Source organism: Dromiciops gliroides, chromosome 6 (assembly GCF_019393635.1).
Source record: "Dromiciops gliroides isolate mDroGli1 chromosome 6, mDroGli1.pri, whole genome shotgun sequence".
NCBI lineage: Eukaryota > Metazoa > Chordata > Mammalia > Microbiotheria > Microbiotheriidae > Dromiciops > Dromiciops gliroides.
The window spans coordinates 221,766,203-221,784,691 of NC_057866.1; the positions used below are offsets into that span (position 1 = coordinate 221,766,203).

Consider the following 18,489-nt stretch of genomic DNA (forward strand, 5'->3'; position numbering starts at 1 on the left):
GAGGATGGGATCTGGGGACCCCAGTCTAACTTCTGGAGCTCTCTCCTAATGTCAGGAGCAGACTGGCTGATAAAATGAATATTGAGGACAGTAATTCCTACATCTCTTTGGGGGTCTAGGTTAGTATATTTCTTCAGAGAGTCTGCTAAGCGGCTCATGAAGACAGCAGGATTTTCATCAGACCCCTGTGTTATCTCCCTCACCTTTCCATAATTGACTTGTTTCTTAACCCCCCTTCTCATTCCCTCAACTAGGCAGGTGACCATGTGATTTCTACGAGCCCTATCTTCCCTGTTATCATAGTTCCATCTCGGTTCTATGACCGGGACAGCTGTAAAACCAGGGACCCCAACCCAATTTCCAACCTGCGAGTGTTCATCCCCAACTTGTACCGCCAGGTCCCAAATCTGTTTTTTCTCATCAGGGGTACAACAGCTGGCAAGAATAATTTGCAAATCGGTCCAGGAAAGGTCAAACTCCAGTGTCACAGACTTAAAGCCATCTATGAACTTTGTGGGGTTCTCTGAGTAGCTCCCCAATTTCTCTTTAATCTGAGATAACCTGCTTATAGAAAAAGGGGCATGCCTTACTGTTGTGCCCTTCCCAATGGAAAATTCCCTTAATGGAAGCAGGGAAGTAGTGGGAGACACTGGTAAGGACCTGGGTTGGGGAGAAAGCTCAGGTGGAGACAGAGGATTGGGCGCAGGGCCCAGTGGGGGAGGGGTGACAGCCTTTGGCTGTGGAGTAGGTGGGGGAGGGGAAACAATCTTTGGCTGCAGCATGGGTGGAGATGGGGAAAGGGAGATAGCCATAGGTGACTGCAGATTAGGTAAAGCAGATGGGGTCGGCTGAATGGAAAAAACAGGAGAAATGGGAACATATTGGAGTTCCCCCTGATTGTAAATGGGGTAGAGCAGGATAGAAGGAGACTGATATCCACTCCCCGTGTGGCACAGGGAATTGGTTCTGAGATCAGCCGGTGGGCAAGGAGAGGTCTCAGTCATAGAGTGATATGACTGTGGTTGACCCATAGGTACGGAAGCAGGCGGAGAAGGAGTGGAACGAGAAACAGGTAGGGAATGAGTTTGAGGAGGAGGGGAGGCTGAGGTCTCAGAGTAGGTGCCCGAAGGGTTAGCGAATTGCTTGGGCTTTTGGTGATTCTCAACCGGCAAGGGGACCTCATCCTTTCCCTTTGACTTCTGGCTCAAACTCATAAAAGCCGATACGTATGGAATCTCTGTCCATCTCCCTTCACGCTTGCAAAACTTGTCCAATTGCAAGATGGTATTATAATTAAGGGTGCCGTGTACAGGCCAATTTCCTTCACTTCCTAGAGGATAATGTGGCCATAAATTGTTACAAAAATGTATCATACATCTCTTTCTCAGGTTTTTAAGTTCCAGTCTAGTCCAATCTCTTAGAATGCACCCCAGAGGTGAATTTTTCGGAACACTCCCTTTCTGTCCCATAACTACTGTCTAAGGAGAATAGTCTGAACCAAGAGCAGAGAGCTGGTAAGGGATAGACACATAAGCATAAATGTTCTTACCCAGAAACGTGTAGTCTGAGAGTCCGAGCGTGGTTCGGACATCTAGGAGTCCCAGGCTGCTCTCTGCTGTCGTGCAGACGCCGACCGTCTCTACCTCTCTGTGACTCAAACGGGAGGTTGAGTCCAGTGGGAGAGGGAGAAGAGAAACCCAGAAGGTAGGGCCTTACCTCCAGGTTCTGTGCCAAGCGTGGTCCAGACGTCTGTTTGAGCTTTCAGCGAGGGAGGGAGACTCAGGCTGCCCTCCACTGTCGCATGCGAAAGCTGACCCTCTCTCTACCTTTCTGTGACTCAAACGGGAGGTTGAGTCAGGCGGGAGAGGGAGAAAGGAAACCCAGAAGGGAGGTTCCCACCCCCCAGTTTTATGTGCTAAGAGGAAAGAGGAAAATCCCACGTCCCTACAACGTTCGGGCGCCAGATGATATAGTGGAAATTGGGTACGGGTTGGGGTTGGGGTTCTTGGGAATTCCTCTTTAAAGAATTACACCCTCTTGCACACAAAACTTAGTTAGAACAAGGTGATAGTTTATTTAGGGCCAAGGGAAGGGAAGGGTGGGGGGAGGGAACAAGGTGATAGTTTATTTAGGAGCAAGGGAAGGGAAGGGTGGGGGGAGGGAAACCATGAAAGAAATCCTCAGACTTTTCATGGGGAGATTTGGCATAAAGCACATGGCTCAGAGGTACCAAATCTCCTCGAACAGGAGACCGGAAGGTACTTTTATAGATGACTGATGGGGGTGGACCATCTGCCTGTGGAAAGTTCCTTTAGTGAGAGAGGACCATCCCCCACTGGTGGTAGCTGGGGAATTGGGTGAGCAGTGGAGGACCATCCCCCACTGGTAGTGACTAGAGGAATTGGGTGAGGGGTGGCTACGGATCCCTCTTCAGAACACAAAGGCCGAAGCCACACCCAAACTTATCTCCCCAGGATAAGGGAGACCGGAATGAAGGGTAGGAATCCCAAGCTAGCTCAGTCTGATTTGGTTCCTCTAGGCCTTATCTGTCCTCTGGTTTAGTTTCTCAAGGAGAAGATTCCTCGGTGTGCCCCAGAGAAATTCTGGGGTGCTCTGCGCCCCATGACAATACTCTAGATATAAGTATCTTTTCTTTCCATATTTGAGATTTACCTTTGCATTTTTCTGGTTCTCTCCCTGTGTTCACTCACAATATTGCGATAAAACTTGGTAAATTGAGTCACTGAGTCTTTTGGGATGACTCATGATCAATTTGACCCTAATTCCATCCCACATCAGAAATGGAAGGTAAAGTCATTTTAAATCCCTTAAGTTACTCATTTTCTAAGATAAATACAAATATAGCTTTGTACCATCATAATCAAACAACAAAATAATTCAAAGATAAATGTTGATTATGCAATTTGAGAAATGAAAGAATTTCATTTTATTTTGTTTTCCCCCCACAAAAAGCCTTTCTAATTGAACTCAAAGTTGATAGAATTTCTTCCTGCTAAGAGATACTGAAATTCAAACTCTTGTAGAAATTTAGATTATTTCTATTCATTTAAATTCAGTAAATATTTAAGCATCTACTATGTGGGAGACATGGTGCTAAGGCAAATTTCCCTCATTGGCAATTTAGAGAAAAGATTATGGATTGGGTAATTTGAATAACAACATCACTTAACTACTAACTAAGTCAGTTTCTTACTCCTGACTTCCCTGGTTTCCTTCAAGTACCAGCTAAAATCCTCCTTTCTACATGAAGTCTTTCCCAAATCTCTTTGATTCTAATGCCTCCTGGGGGCAGCTAGGTGGCACAGTGGATAAAGCACTGGCCCTGGATTCAGGAGGACCTGAGTTCAAATGTGACCTCAGATACTTACTAGCTGTGTGAAATTCTAATGCTTCCCTCTAAGATTAGCTGCAGTGTGTTCTGTATATATGTCTGTATGTAGTTGTTTACATATTGTCTCCACCATTAGACTATGAAAGCCTTGGAAGCAAGGACTGTTCCTTACCCTTCTTTTATTCCTAATGCTTAGCATAGTGCCTGGCACATAGTAGGTGCTTAATAAATCATTTTTGAATTGACAAGAATTGACTGATGCCTTGATTTACATCTGTCATAACAGTTAAGCTGGTATATTCCCCGTAGCTTCTAGCCAAAGTCTGATCAGGTAACCTAGAAAATATTATTATTCCAAGTTGAAAGACTTTGAAACATGGCTCTGTTTATAATGACTCCTCCTCAACTTCCTCATGCCAAATAAAAAGCAGCAGGCTCATTGCTTGTAGTTAGTCACGCTTCATATATTCCTTGAATGACATGCAACCTTAGAAATATGTAGCAAAGCTAGCTATGGACAAAACAATTCTCCCTCTGGAAGAGGATCAGGGAAGACATGAAAAAAGGCTTTGTTTTGTTTTTCACCTCTGTCCAATTCCTGAGGGTGCATCACTGTGCTTTAAAATTGAAGGGAGAATTGAGCGCAGGAATTCACTTAATTTGGTTGTTAGTTCAGGTAGCACGATATAGTAGAAAGAAAACTTGGACCAGAAGACCTTGATTCAAGCCCCCATTGCAACAAAACTATGTGGCCATGGGGCAGCTAGGTGGAGCAGTGGATAGAGCACCAGCCCTGGAGTCCGGAGTACCTGAGTTCAAATCAGGCCTCAGACACTTAACACTGACTAGCTGTGTGACCCTGGGCAAGTCACTTAACCCCAATTGCCTCACACAAAACAAAACACCTATGTGACCATGGATTTAGAAATCTCTGACCTTCATTTGCAATATAATTGTTGGTTACAAATCTTAATCTCACTGACAATCTCATAGGGTTTTAGAAAGAAAAATACTATTGATCCTCTTCAAAAATGAAGGACATGGGGGCAGCTAGATGGCGCAGTGGTTAAAGCGCTGGCCCTGGATTCAGGAGTACCTGAGTTCAAATCCAGCCTCAGACACTTAACACTTACTAGCTCTGTGACCCTGGGCAAGTCACTTAACCCCCATTGCCCCACAAAAAAAACAAAAAAAAACAAAAAAAAAAAAGGACAAACAATATTGATAATACATTTAACTCAACCAGACCTAAATTCTAAATCAGAGAGAATGGGCTCTCTGAATGAAAGATCTGTCTATTTAAACATGACCAAGTCATTTAGCCACATAGTAGATATGTTCCAGAGTTGAATAGGAATATAATTATTGTAAAATAATATTACTTAAAAGACTTCTAGGGTTAATGTTTTGTAAAGAGAATATTTACCACTTAACCAAACTATTTTAGAAGCCTGGAATTTCTTTGTTTAGATTTCCTTAAGCAAATGCTTAATGTTTTATGTCATGTTTCCCTTCAACTACCTTAACAATCCACCGAGTCATCCTTATGAAATTACTTAATCCTATCTAAATGTCTCTTCTAGTGATTGTTAAAAACCTAGTTCTGTTCTACACATTAACTTGATATATCAAAGTCACAGAAAGACCAAAAAAATGTCCTACCATCACTTTAACATGACAATAATAACCTGCATCTATACACTTGTCTGTCCTTCATTCTCAAAGGACCATGACATTGAGGCAATGTCATCACTTGCACTGAATTGGATTTAAGTGAGGGAGGGCTGTGAAAGGTCGCTAACCTCATTCTCTCCTCCAGAGTTGTTTGGGTCCATTGGAAAGATATATATCAGGATGACTGGAGATGGCCCCAGATGTTCAAGGCAATTGGGGTTAAGTGATTCGCTCAAGGTCACATAGCTACTAAGTGTCTGTGGTTAGATTTGAACTCAGATCTTCCTGACTCCAGGGCCAGTGCTCTATCTACTGTGCCACCTTTCTGCCCCATCTGTACACTTACAAACAACAGGCTAATTATTGTTTTCCATTAGGAAACTCTAGTATTTGAAAAGACTTAATGAGTATTATAGCATTTGATATGGAAATGCATATTGTTAAATTACCTGTATTTTAAAAATTTGGTCCCCAGACATAGGAATAAAAGAAAAACCTTCCAAGGAAATATTTTCATCTTTTCTCCAGAGCCACAGTCACTCCTGTGTTGTAATTCATGTGACATTTTGGCATCATACAACTCAGTATGTTGCACACGTCCCTCGTGCTTTGCTAGGAACCCTAGGAAATACAATATACATCTAAGATATACTTCTTGTCCTCTGGGTGCTTGTCATCTAATTCAGAAAATATCCACATACAAGTACAATCTAACACAGCATGTGATGAGTGCTAAAGAGTCATCTGGACATCAACTGGTTACAGGGAGACCAGAGGAAGAAAAATCATGCTGACTGTATGATGATCAATAATAATTACCCTTTAACAACTGAAAGGGACTTTACATTCTTTATTTTATTGGAGCCCCCTGGCTCAACTCGGTGCCTAATGCAGTACCCTCAGTCTCCCGGATGAAATAGTTTAATTCCATCTAAACATCTCTGTGTTGACTGTTAAGGACCTAGCTCTGTTCTAGGCACTAACTTGAGATATCAAACTTGTAAAAAAGAGAAAAACTAACTACCCCTTTAAGATGCCAATCATAGCCTACACTTTCAAACAACAGGCTAATTACTGTTTTCTATTACAAAACATAGAAACCTGTCCTATAAGTATCATTTAGCTCTTCCTTCACAGGGTTGTTATGAGGACCAACTATGATACTTGTGAAGTGTTTGGCACCTTGCCTAGGGTATGGGAGACACAAGAGGTCTCTTTTGATTTTCCTGATTGTTAGTGCTCTGACTCACTCTATATTCATTTTTTATTCATTTTATTTTGATTTGGTGTTGGAGTTTTTTGGGTTTTTGGGTTTTGGTGGTTTTTTTTTTGTTGTTGTTGTTGGTTTTGTTGTTGTTGTTGGTTTTGTTGTTGTTGTTTTTGTTTTTGTGGGGCAATGAGGATTAAGTGACTTGCCCAGGGTCACACAGCAAGTAAGTGTCAAGTGTCTGAGACTGGATTTGAATTTGGGTCCTCCTGAATCCAGAGTTGGCGCTTTATCCACTGCTCCACCTAGCTGCCCCCTTTTTATTCATTTTAAAAGATAGCTTAGTGGTTCAGTGAATAGAATGCTGGGACTGGAATCAGAAAGACCTGAGTTCAAATTACAACCTCAGATATTTCCTGTGCGACCCTGGGCAAGTCACACAGAGATCTTTCCAAACAAGTACCAAAAAATCCAAAGTTCTCTGTCTGCCTCCATTTCCTCAACTATAAAATGGATGTAATAATAGCACTGATCTTACAAGGTTGTTGTGAGAATCCAGTGAGATAATATTTATAAAGCACTTAGCATAGCGCCGGGTACATAATAGGTATGTAATAAATGCTCATTCCTTTCCTCCCTCATACACTTAATTTAATAAAATGTGTGCCCAACAGAATGTGAGCTTCTTGCATAAACAGAAGATTTTGCCTTTGTCTTTTATTCCTAGGACCTAAAACATTATCTGGCACCTAGTAGTTTGATAAATGGTCATTGAATTGAACTGAATTGAGAGAGTGAGATATCAATTGGATCAATTAGGAACAGACTATGAGAAGACCTTCAAAACCAGACTTAACACAGGTGTTAATGACAGATGACTATTCTTCAGTAGGGAATGAGATGAACAAAATGTTTCAGGAAGATTAAAATGGTCGTGGCATATAGATGGATGGAGGCAGCAAGAGGTCACTTCATAGGGAAGCCAGTGAGAAAGCTATTTCGTAATTCAACTATGACATGATGAAGGCCTAGACTTACATCGTCATAGTGGGGATGGTGAAAATTGAAGCCAATAGGGGGTGGGTGGTTGGGGGACATTTCAAAAACATTGGTAATAGATCAGTAATGTGAAGTGAAGGAAAAGGAGGAGCCAAAGACGATTTCACACTTGCGATGATGATGGTCTCCCTGGCACATAATGGTAAAAGTATTTCTTCTCTTCTTCCTGACAGTGCGACTCCATGACAGCATATCTGAAGAAGGATTCCATTACTTAGTCTTTGATTTGTAAGTACCCCTGTGCTTATATTGTGTTGGCATATCTGTGCTGGCTCTGTTTCAAAGCAATCAAGTTTAAGTTGATTATGAAATAAATGGAGTGTCTTCTCTTTGGAAAGCCTTAATTGATGATTATGCAAATATTTGGAAAATTCATTTAAGTTGACGTCAGAAAGCTATGCCTTTTGATAAGAGGTGATCAATAATGTCTTCTTCTCCCTTGAAACAAAATTAATGATTAGAATCACCCATACACATGAGTTAACTTTCTGGGTTAACAGTTAACAATCTTGATTGAATAAGTCAGCATCAGCTGGGCCTTGAACTACAAAACAACCAAACTGTGTTTATTTTCCAAAGAATTTTTAAAAAAAATTAAATTGCCCTAATGGTATTTCTTCCCCATGCTGACATATATGATTTTGCTTGGTAAGTTTAGAGCCTGGGACAATAATTACTGTTCTATGCCTTATGGGAAAGGCATAGTTCAGAGTTGAACCTGTGCACGGTGTTATGAAGCCAATGCAGCTTCCCTACTTGGAACACGTTATTTCTATCTGCATTCGGTTATTTGTGGATGTAAATAGTTTCTTAATACAAAGTGGGAAATGGCAGGTGGCACTTAGATGAGCTATTTGACCGTTTATTTTGACCGTTTATTTTTGTACTAAAAAACTACCACATGTGCAAAAGGGCCAGGATCATTTCCCCATTCAGCACTAAGTGACCGATGAAGCATATATATAAGCAAGGCATGTCAAACAGAAACCCACTGAGCCGTCCAACAGCCAGAAGCGAGTTTGTCTTAGTTTGTGTAAAGCACATTCAGATCTGTCAAAATAAAAGGCATTATATAATCTTGCCTGGCATTATGCCCACCCCAGAAAGGAAAGTGAAGGGACTTCACAGCATGACAGTTGTCAAATGTGAACAAATGTTACAATTTGAAAAATGCTGATTCAGGATACTGCATTTCCCTAAATCTTTAGTCAGTTAAAAAATATTTAAAGTTCACTGTGTCTACATTTGTAGATGAAGAAGCACTCATACTTCCAAGAATTATTCTTCTGAGTTGACAGTTTAAGAAGAGAAAGATTGGCAAGTTTTCCTATAGATTTGTAGAATTTTAGAGCTAGGAGAGACCTTAAAGCCATTTAGTCCAGCCACCTTATTTTACAAGTGAGAAAGAGAAATAAAGCAGCTTTGCATGAGGTAAATCAATGTTAGCTCCAAAGCCAGGACTTAAATCCAATGCTTTCCACCATAATGTGCTTATTGCCTCTTTACAATAAAATTTCTGTATCTATATAGATAGGGAGCAGACTTCCCTGAGGAAGAAACTCACTCTACCAGTGTAGGTCCATATAACCTCTCTGCAACTCAGAATCAGGATTGGCTTAGAGCAGAGGCGTCAGATAAGGAAGAAAGTAAGACTCCAGCATATGGCCCACAACACTCCAAAGTAAGGCAGGAGCCAGATTAAAACATAAGTGGGAAATGTGCAACAAAATTAATTAATTTAAAAAGAAGTATATAACCCTGAGTGGTTTCCTTAAAAATATGCTGCCTACAGGGGCAACTAGATGGCGCAGTGGATAGAGCACCGGCCCTGGAGTCGGGAGTACTTGAGTTCGGATCCGGCCTCAGACACTTGATATTTACTAGCTGTGTGACCCTGGGCAAGTCACTTGACCCCAATTGCCTCACTAAAAAAAAAAAAAAATATGCTGCCTACAGGGATCCTTATGCATGTTTTAGTGACCCTCATTTCTATTTTAGTTTGACACTACTGGGTAGATCCCTGAGAAGTTAACTTGGCAAGGGTCAGAAAGTAGGACTAGAACATAGTGAAGAAATAAAGTGAAGGCAGGTTATAAAATGTAGTTGGTTTCTTGTGAGAATTGAGAGAACCAATCAGATTCCATCCCATCAGCACTGATGTATTATCTTCCATTTTGTTGTTCTTCTGCAAATCATTCATGGGAAAATGATAGTATAAGCCATCTGTTGTTTTATAATTGCATCCAGTGGATTCTGTTAATCAGCATCTCTGAATTCTGGGAAAGGAAAGACCTCAAAACCCACTCTCCCCCTCCCAGTGTGACCAAAACTCACTCTTTTCCCCCTCCCAACTTGGAAAATCCATCATCTTTCCTCCAATTAGAAATTATTATCTAATCTTGTATCTGGGTTTACATCCTGTTAATTGTTTTCTTTTAATGCATTAAAATCTGTCTCCCCCTCTGTTCAGAATTCAGTGCCAAGTTGAGGTGGCCTGGTCCTGATGTGTTATACAATTGTCATGTATTGCTTAATAAATCAATATGCTTGGAAATCCGGACCTTTGTTTCCTCAGTTAGTTCAAATTTCGACTGTAGCATTAGGTTTTCATGGCCCCAAGGCTAGCTCTCTATCTACTATGCCAATGGGTCTCAGAACCCCTTTAAACTCTTTAAAGGATTCAGGACCTGAAAAAGCTTTAGTATATCTATTGATATTCACCATATTAAAATTAATACATTTTAAGATTTACTTATTAATTCATCTTTAAAAATAATAACAAACCCATTTACATGTTGACATAAATAACATTTTTATTTAAAAAAAAATAAAAACAGCTAGGTGGTATAGTGGATAGAGTGCTAGACCTATAGTTAAATAGCTTCATTTTCCTGAGTTTTTAAATCTGGGCTTCACACACTTATTAGCTATGTGACCTTGGGCAAGTCACTTAACCCTGTTTGCTTTAGTTTATTCATCTTGTGAAATGAACTAGAAAAGAAAATGGCAAACCATTCCAGGATCTTTGCCAAGAAAACCCCAAATAGAGTTGCAAAGAGTTAGCCATGACTGAAAACCACTGAAAAACAACAATTTAAAAATATTTTTTACAACAAAAAAAAAATAGTGAGTGGCATTGTTTTACATATTTTTTTATAAATCACTTCAGTGTCTAGCTCAAATGAAGACAGCTTGATTTTTATAGCTCCTTCTGCATTTCACTTTTTGTGACATAATGTCGTTAAAGTACAGGAAGAAAATCTAGCCTCACATGGAGATGTAGTTGGAAAAGGGAGAATTACTTTAATAAGCAAATAATATCTTAGTATTGCTATTTTTTATCTTGGCAACCCCATGTAAGCTCTTGGGACCCTCCAGGGGTCCTCAGACCACACTGCCCCATCATACCATCTCTCTTGTTGTTCAGTCTTTCAGTTGTATTTGACTCTACGTGACCCCATGGACACTGGCCTCTTGGCAAAGATACTGGAGTGGTTTGCTATTTTCTTCTCCATTGCATTCCCATTTTATGGATGAAGAACTAAGGCAAATAGGGGTTAAGTGACTTGTCCAGGATCACACAGCTAAAAAGTGTCTGAGGCCACATTTTAACTCAGATCTTCCTGACTCCTGTCCCAGTGCTGTACCCACTGCACCACCTAGCTGCCCCATATACTACCTATCTAGCCATCTGTAAATTAGGCTACAAAGCAGGTCAGTGGTGTGATTAGTAGAGTTTCCTGGATTGGGAGCCAGGAACTTGGATTCTCACATTCCTGGTGTGCTTGCTTTTTGCTCTATTGGATATTTCGTATTCCATCTCTGTGCTTTTATACAGGCAATCTCCCAAGCTTGAAATACTTTCCCCCCCTCACTTCCACCTTTTGGAATACATAGCTCTATTCAGCTTAAGTGTCATCTATACTACAAAGGGTTTTTTTGTTTGTTTTTTGTTTTGTTTTGTTTTCTGGGCCTACCAGTTATTAGAACCTGCTCCCTTCCCGATTTACTTTGTATGAATGTGTTTGTGTGGTGTGGTGTGTGTGTGTGTGTGAGAGAGAGAGAGAGAGACTGACAGAGAGACAGAGACAGAGACAGAGGCAAAGATAGAAAGACAGAGAGACAGAGACAGAGGCAGATATAGAAAGAGATAGAGAGAGAGACAGAGATAGAGAGACAGAGAGATAAAGACAGAGACAGAGGCAGAGACAGAAAGACAGAGAGACAGAGACAGAGAGGATGTATCCAACTGTATATGTTGTTTCCTTCCCTCTTCCTCAATGCCCCAGAATGTGAGCTTATTGAGGACAGGAATTGCTTTCATATTGTCCAGCTCCCAACACTGTTCCTGGCACTTTGAAGGCTCTTAGTTCAATTTTGAATAGAAGGCAATGGAGTGAACATGGGATTTGGAGCCAGAGGACGTTTCTGACTCAGATACCAGTTTAGCCACTTCCTACCTTGGTGACCTTGAGCCAATCCCCTCAGCTGCCTCGTCTATATAAGGAGGAGTTTGAACTTAATGGCTTCTCACGTGGCTTCCACTTCAAAATCTTGTGATCCTGTCAATGGAATCTGTGTCCCTAACTAGCTTGTAATATGTGACATAGCATTGGAAAGCAGTGCTTTAACATTGCAAAGCACTGTACAAATATGATCTCAATTTATCCTTCCAACACCCCTAGGAGAGAGGTGCCATTATTATCTTCATCTTACTACTGAGGAAATCGAGGCAGATGGGAGTTAAGTGACATGCCTAGGGTCAAAAGCTTATATGTTTTTGATCCAAAACTCATCTTCCTGACTTGAGGTTCAATGCTTTATCCCCAGAGCCACCTAACTGGGCTTCATTTTCCTCTTTTCTCTAACTGAAGATAATCTCTAAAATTCACTGATTCTAAAGTCTAATAGAGGATGTCACTTTATAAACAACAGAGAGAAAGAACTCTTTAAAAAAAAAGAACTGGGATAATAAAGGGAATGTGATAATATAAGAATGAATTCTCAATTAAATTCCTTGAAATAATTTTACTGCAATAGTGTGGGACAGTAGAAAAAAGGAAGCAAACCAGGTGTTATAAAGACACACAGACCCTCACTCAGCACACTGAAAGTCCCTGAATTCCTAAAGAAGGAATGTTCTTTGGCCTTGTCTCTGTGATGATGGCTTTGGCAGAATTTTACTTATACATTCTTTCTGTGGAATTTTGAATTGTATGAACCCAATAAGAAGTACTATTTTTAAAGGTCCGCCAAGTCTCCTTCATTTGATTATTCCATTTCTGAAAGGCAAAACAGTGATGCTCTGCCCTCTGGGTACATAATACAGGTTCTATACATTGTTATTTCTATTTCTTTGACTGACAAAAATCCTTTGTTGAGTTCAAAGCACATAGATGCAACCATTCCATTTTGAATTAGTTCTTACCAGTAGAATCCAGACTCAATACAAATGATAGACTAAAAGAAAAGAAATGTAAAAGTTAAAAAAAATGTAAAGTACCCTTGATTTTGTAATGTTTTTTTAAAAATTTTGTAATCTTTATCTAATCACAGTATACCCAAGGCAAAATTCTGAATTAGTGAAGTTAGTCTCTATTTCTCTTCCCTTGCCCCCCACATATGACATTATGGTGCTCTTCCCAAGTATTAAGTACCTTATCTTGTTCTTTATCTTAAGCTCCATGTGCCTCAACAAGGCTTGCCCTCTGGGACAACATTGCATATTCTAGATGTTTCTAATACTTTTTACTCCTTTAAACTGGATCTCCCTGTCTTTCCTGGTCTGGAAAGATAACAACCAGTACAATTCCAATACTTATCAGCATCTCTATTGACCCAGGCAGAGTCACCCTTTCTTAAGCATTCTGGAGCCCCTCTACTCATGAGAAAAGGTCATTCTGTTTGTACTACGGACTCACTGTGAACACCTCGTTGGCCAGTCCATCTCAGTACTCGCATGCTCAAGTGGATATAGCAGGCTCAAGCCTCCCTCAGTATTAGGAATTATAAACCTGTGCCACCATTCCTAGGTTCCTTTTTTACTCATCAAAAGTTACCTGTCCTGGGGCAGCTAGGTGGTGCAGTGGATAGAGCACCAGCTGGGGATTCAGGAGGACCTGAGTTCAAATCTGGCCTCAGACACTTAACACTTACTAGCTATGTGACCCTGGGCAAGTCACTTAACCCCAATTGCCTCACCAAAAAACAAACAAAAAAAAAGTTACCTGTCCTTCAAACCATTTTGTCAGCTAACCCTTCTGGATGATGGGTACAAACATGCTATCTCTTCAATGGAACATATTTGCATTTGGAGACATGACAGTGACTTAACTTAGAAACCATTTTGATAGTGGGAATTTTAGACACTATACAAGGCTGATAGGTGATATGTGGGGGCGGGGAGCAGGGATTAGGGAATGGAATTTTTCACATTTTTCAAATCATAATCTGGCAACAGTTCAGTATTTCGCCTATTTCTCATATAGACACTATGTCTCTAACTGCTGTCTATCTTTTTAGCACCATGGCAATTTATAAACTGTGTTACTTTAGCACACAGTATTACCCAGAAAGAAGAAATCAATCTCGCTTGGGCCAGTTTCTAGGTCTTAAATCCCTGGGATTCATTATTCATTTAAGTCTGTCATTAGAGGGCCAAGGATATTCCACCTCTTACCCATCTTGCAGACGTCAGAATCCGATGAGGACTTCTGAACCCTCAGTGGTGTTTCACCCACTGGCTAACTCCAACTTCTAAATAATCTCTCCCTCAGATTTCCTTTTAGCTATAGCTCTTCCTGTTTTTCCTCTTACTTCTCTAAAAATTGGCTCTCTGCATCTTAATCTTGGCCCCTCAGGCTTTCATGATGTCATAGGATCCCAGTTCCTTCTGGTTGGCCTCTCCTATTTTGCTTCTTATTCTAGCTCCATGCTCTGCTGGGGACAGCCAGGTGATGCAGTGCTAGGCCTGGGGTCAGGAACTTATCTGAATGTCCTGAGTTCAAATCTGGCCTCAGAAGCTTTCTAGCTGTGTGACCTTGGGCAAGTCACTTAACCCTGTTTGGTTCAGTTCCTCATCTGTAAAATGACCTGGGGAAGGAAATAACAGACAATTCCAGTATCTTTGCTAAGGAAACCCCGAATAGGGTCATGAAGAGTCAGACTCAAAGGAAAAATGACTGAAAAAAAAAATTCTACCTCCCATTCCCTGAATGTTGTTCTTCACTCTGGTCTTTGATCTTATGTTCCTCTATATTTCTTGTTGATCACACAACACCCCTTCCCTTTGCTTCAGATATCACTTCCATGGGGAAGGCTTCGAAATTTATATTTCTTGTCGTAACCTCATCCCTGAAATCTAGTCCCATATTTCTAACGGCCTAGTAGACAATGATACGTGGATATTCTATCATAGTCTCAAAGTCAACTTGTCTAAAACAAATAATAAGAAAGGTTTCCTCCTTACTTATATATTTCTCTTAATGATACTGTTATTCATCTTCCCCAATTTTAGATTAATTTACTTAGCATTCCTCAAAACAAGCCATATACTTTTCTACTTCTTTGCTGTTGTATATACCATTTTCTTCAAAGTTTGACTGTCTTCCTTATTCCTTCCTTTCTTATAGGTTTTATTGACATATTTTGTTTTTACAAAACCATTCCAAACATTTTCAATTTATCCCTGTGCCATGAGAGCTCTTTTGTAACAAAACAAAAAAGTTAAGCAAATCCTAGCAGTGCAATGACCTCATCTGAAAATAAATGCAACATTCCCTATGTGTAACACTCCCCCCCAAAAAAAATTACCCACTATTTAAATGTTTTTAATGAATAGAAATTTGATTTTTCTCCTTCCCAAAGCCACCACATCAGAAAAAAAAGAAAAGTAAAACCCTTGAAACAAAAATGCACAGTCAAGCAAAACAAATTCCTTTGGTTATATACTCTATTGATCTACCTGTATGTATGTATATTTACATACAGATGAATGTTTACATATATGAATATTCATATATATCCCTCCTGATATATTTTTCTATTATATGTACACATATGTGTACATGTCAGGAAGTAGATAGTATTTGTCATCATTGCTCCTCTAGAATCATAGTCATTGTATCAAATGGTTTCAGATGGTTCTGATTAAAATATAGATAGATTGATCTTTAGAACATATTATGTATACAAAAGCAAACAAAATTTATAGAAATAGCAACATACAAAAGCAAATTAATCTAAGCAACCTAGTATTTTGATAAACACAAAGACCCCCAACTAGTATGATAAAGATTCACTATATAATAAGAATTCCTGGGGAAATTGTTTTTCAGTGTGGAAGAAATTTGACTTAAAACAATACCTTTTACTAAGATAAGTTCCAAATGGATATGTGACCTAGATATAAAAGGTCACATAATAATTAAATTAGAGAAACAGATCTATGGATCTATGGATGGAAGAAAAGTTCATGACCAAATAAGGGATGGAGAGGATCACAAAAGATAAAGTGGATAATCTTCATTATATAAATTAAAAAGATTTTGCATAAACAAATCTAATAAAGCTAAAATCAAAAGGGAAATAATTAACTAGGAAAAATCTTTACAGCAATTTTCTCTTTTAAAGATCATTTCTAAGACAAATAGGGAATTGATTCAAATTTATGAGAATGATCCATTCACCAACTGATACATGTTCTAAGGATTCATTGTTCAGTTATTTGGTTGTGTCCGGCTTTTCATGACCCTGTGGACCATACTGCCCATGGGATTTTCTTGGTAAAGATACTGGAGTGTTTTGCATTTTCCTTCTCCAGTGGATTAAGGCAAATGAAGATTAAGTGACTTGTCCAGGGTCATACAGCTAGTATGTATCTGAGGTCATATTTGAACTCAGGTCTTCCTGACTCCAGATCTAGCACTCTATCCAGTGAACTACCTAGCTGTCTCCATTCTAAAGACACATTTCGTGAGCAGAAATTCAGGGTATTGATAGCCATGCTCTGAATTACTACTATTTAATAAAAATGCAAATTAAATTAATTCTGAGATCCTACCTAGTACCTATCATAGAGGCAAAGATAATGAAAAGGAAAACTGTTCAATATTGGAGGGAATGTGAGAAAATGGGCACATTAATACAGTACTACTAACCTGTGAATGGATACAGCCATTCTGGAAAGCAATTTGGAGTCATACATAAAGTTACTAGACATCACATGCCCTTCTGCCCACTTTACTCCTTCCTTAGATAAGGTCATCCGAGCTCAAAGCACTCCCCAGCTATGAAAATTCCTTAACATACAATGACTTTTCCCTCCTCTCAACTTCCATAGCATTTAGTTCCAGTACCTTTTTTTGGAATTAAGTTGAATATTTCTTGTGACCTACCTAAAGTTGTTGCTTTGAACTATTATTTAACTACTGTTTAAGTTAGCATGCATTTGTGCTTTCTCTCCCCACCTAGATAGCCCACTTCAAATTTCCAGATCTTGTTTTAGAAATTTTTATATGATCCTAGATCATCAGACATGATACATTATTCATATTACTTGCTCAGTAAATGTTCATTGTTCGATTAGTACTCTGGCAGAGATGGAATATCATTTTCATGACTTACCCAAGGAATACATTCTTCTTCCTGTTACCAGAAGTACAACTAAGAGAATAATGTAAAAATAATGAAAACATTGATAGTCACTTCTTCTGACATCGAAATTGACATTCTATCTCATGAGGTGCTTTAAATGTAAATATCAAAACTACAAATGTTAATACTACATGGTAACTTAGAAGTCATCTAATCTGACCCCACCTCATTCTGCAGAAGAGGGAAATGAATTCCAATGTAGAGACTACTATCTTACTTGCCCAGGGTCACACAGCTAGTAAGTCAAGTGTCTGAGGCTGGATTTGAACTCAGGTACTCCTGAATCCAAGGCCGGTGCTTTATCCACTGTGCCACCTAGCTGCCCCTTTTTTTTTTTTTTTGACTACTATCTTAATAGGAAGTCACTTAACCTCTGTTAGCCTTAAATCACTGGAGCAGGAAATGGCAAATACTCCAGTATCTGTCAAGTAAACCTCATATGGGGTCATGAAAAGTCAGATATAACTGAACAAATGAACAACAACAAATAGTAGTGGGAAGAGTGGTAATTGGGAAAGAACACTAGCTCTGGAATCAGAAGACATGGGTTCAAAACCAGCCCAGGATGCCTACTGCTACCTGTGTGATCTTAGGCAAGTAACTTAATATCCTGGACCTCAGTTTCCTCAACTATGATATGAGCAGTTAGATTAGATGACCTCTGAGGTCCCTTCTAATTCCAGAGCTGTGAAACTAAGATCCATTCTTCTAAAATCAGTAATCAGAGGATGTTGATCCTGGTTATCTCTGTTCTTATGTGTGAATCATGCATGGGAGAGAATCTTTAAAGTGACGTTTTGTTCTTTTAAAAAATAGGCTAGGAATAGACTTTATTTGCAATTTCACAAATATAGAGCACTCCAAAGTGAGGAAACTCCCTCTACCAATACAGGTGGACACTTCCTCAGCAATTAATTTATGGTCTTAAAGAGTAGCCTAGAACATTAAGGAAGTAAGTGACTTGTATTGAGTCACACAGCCAGTATGTTTCAGAGGCAGAATATTAATCTATATCTTCCTTGTTTGGAGCCCTGTTCTCTATACACTTTCCTGGCTTTAGCATGATTCTTACCCCTCCTACCCCCCAGTATTTGGCAAATAAGTATAGGATCCTATATTCTCTGTGCTTTTTAATTAGTTGTGTGACTGAAGATTTGTGATCTGCTATAGAGTATCACTGATGAGAGCCTGCCTTTTCTGAACTTCTTCTTCCTTTAAGGAAGTCCTCAATACATGTATAAATTAATATAAAATTTTCTAGATATGAGAAAGCAGGCAAAGGGGTCAACTTTTTTTTTTTAATTTATTTTTTTTTTTTTTAGTGAGGCAATTGGGGTTAAGTGACTTGCCCAGGGTCACACAGCTAGTAAGTGTTAAGTGTCTGAGGCCAGATCTGAACTCAGGTACTCCTGAATCCAGGGCCAGTGCTCCATCCACTGTGCCACCTAGCTGCCCCAGGGGTCAACTTTTATTGATATTTTTTCACTTACCTAATAACAAGGTCTGTGATCCATTCTCCCAAGTGTCTTGGATCCTCATATTT

The 18,489-nt window shown here is 39.5% G+C and overlaps 1 protein-coding gene across 7 annotated transcripts in view; it reads left to right on the forward strand.

Moving 5' to 3' along the window:
* Positions 1-18,489, forward strand: part of CAMK2D (calcium/calmodulin dependent protein kinase II delta) — a 364,907-nt gene that overhangs the window by 194,909 nt on the left and 151,509 nt on the right. For all 7 annotated transcript variants that reach the window (XM_043969913.1, XM_043969907.1, XM_043969912.1 and 4 more), the window contains exon 4: positions 7,466-7,520. In XM_043969913.1, coding sequence (XP_043825848.1) covers positions 7,466-7,520 — 55 coding nt within the window. The remainder of the gene's footprint in view (positions 1-7,465; positions 7,521-18,489) is intronic.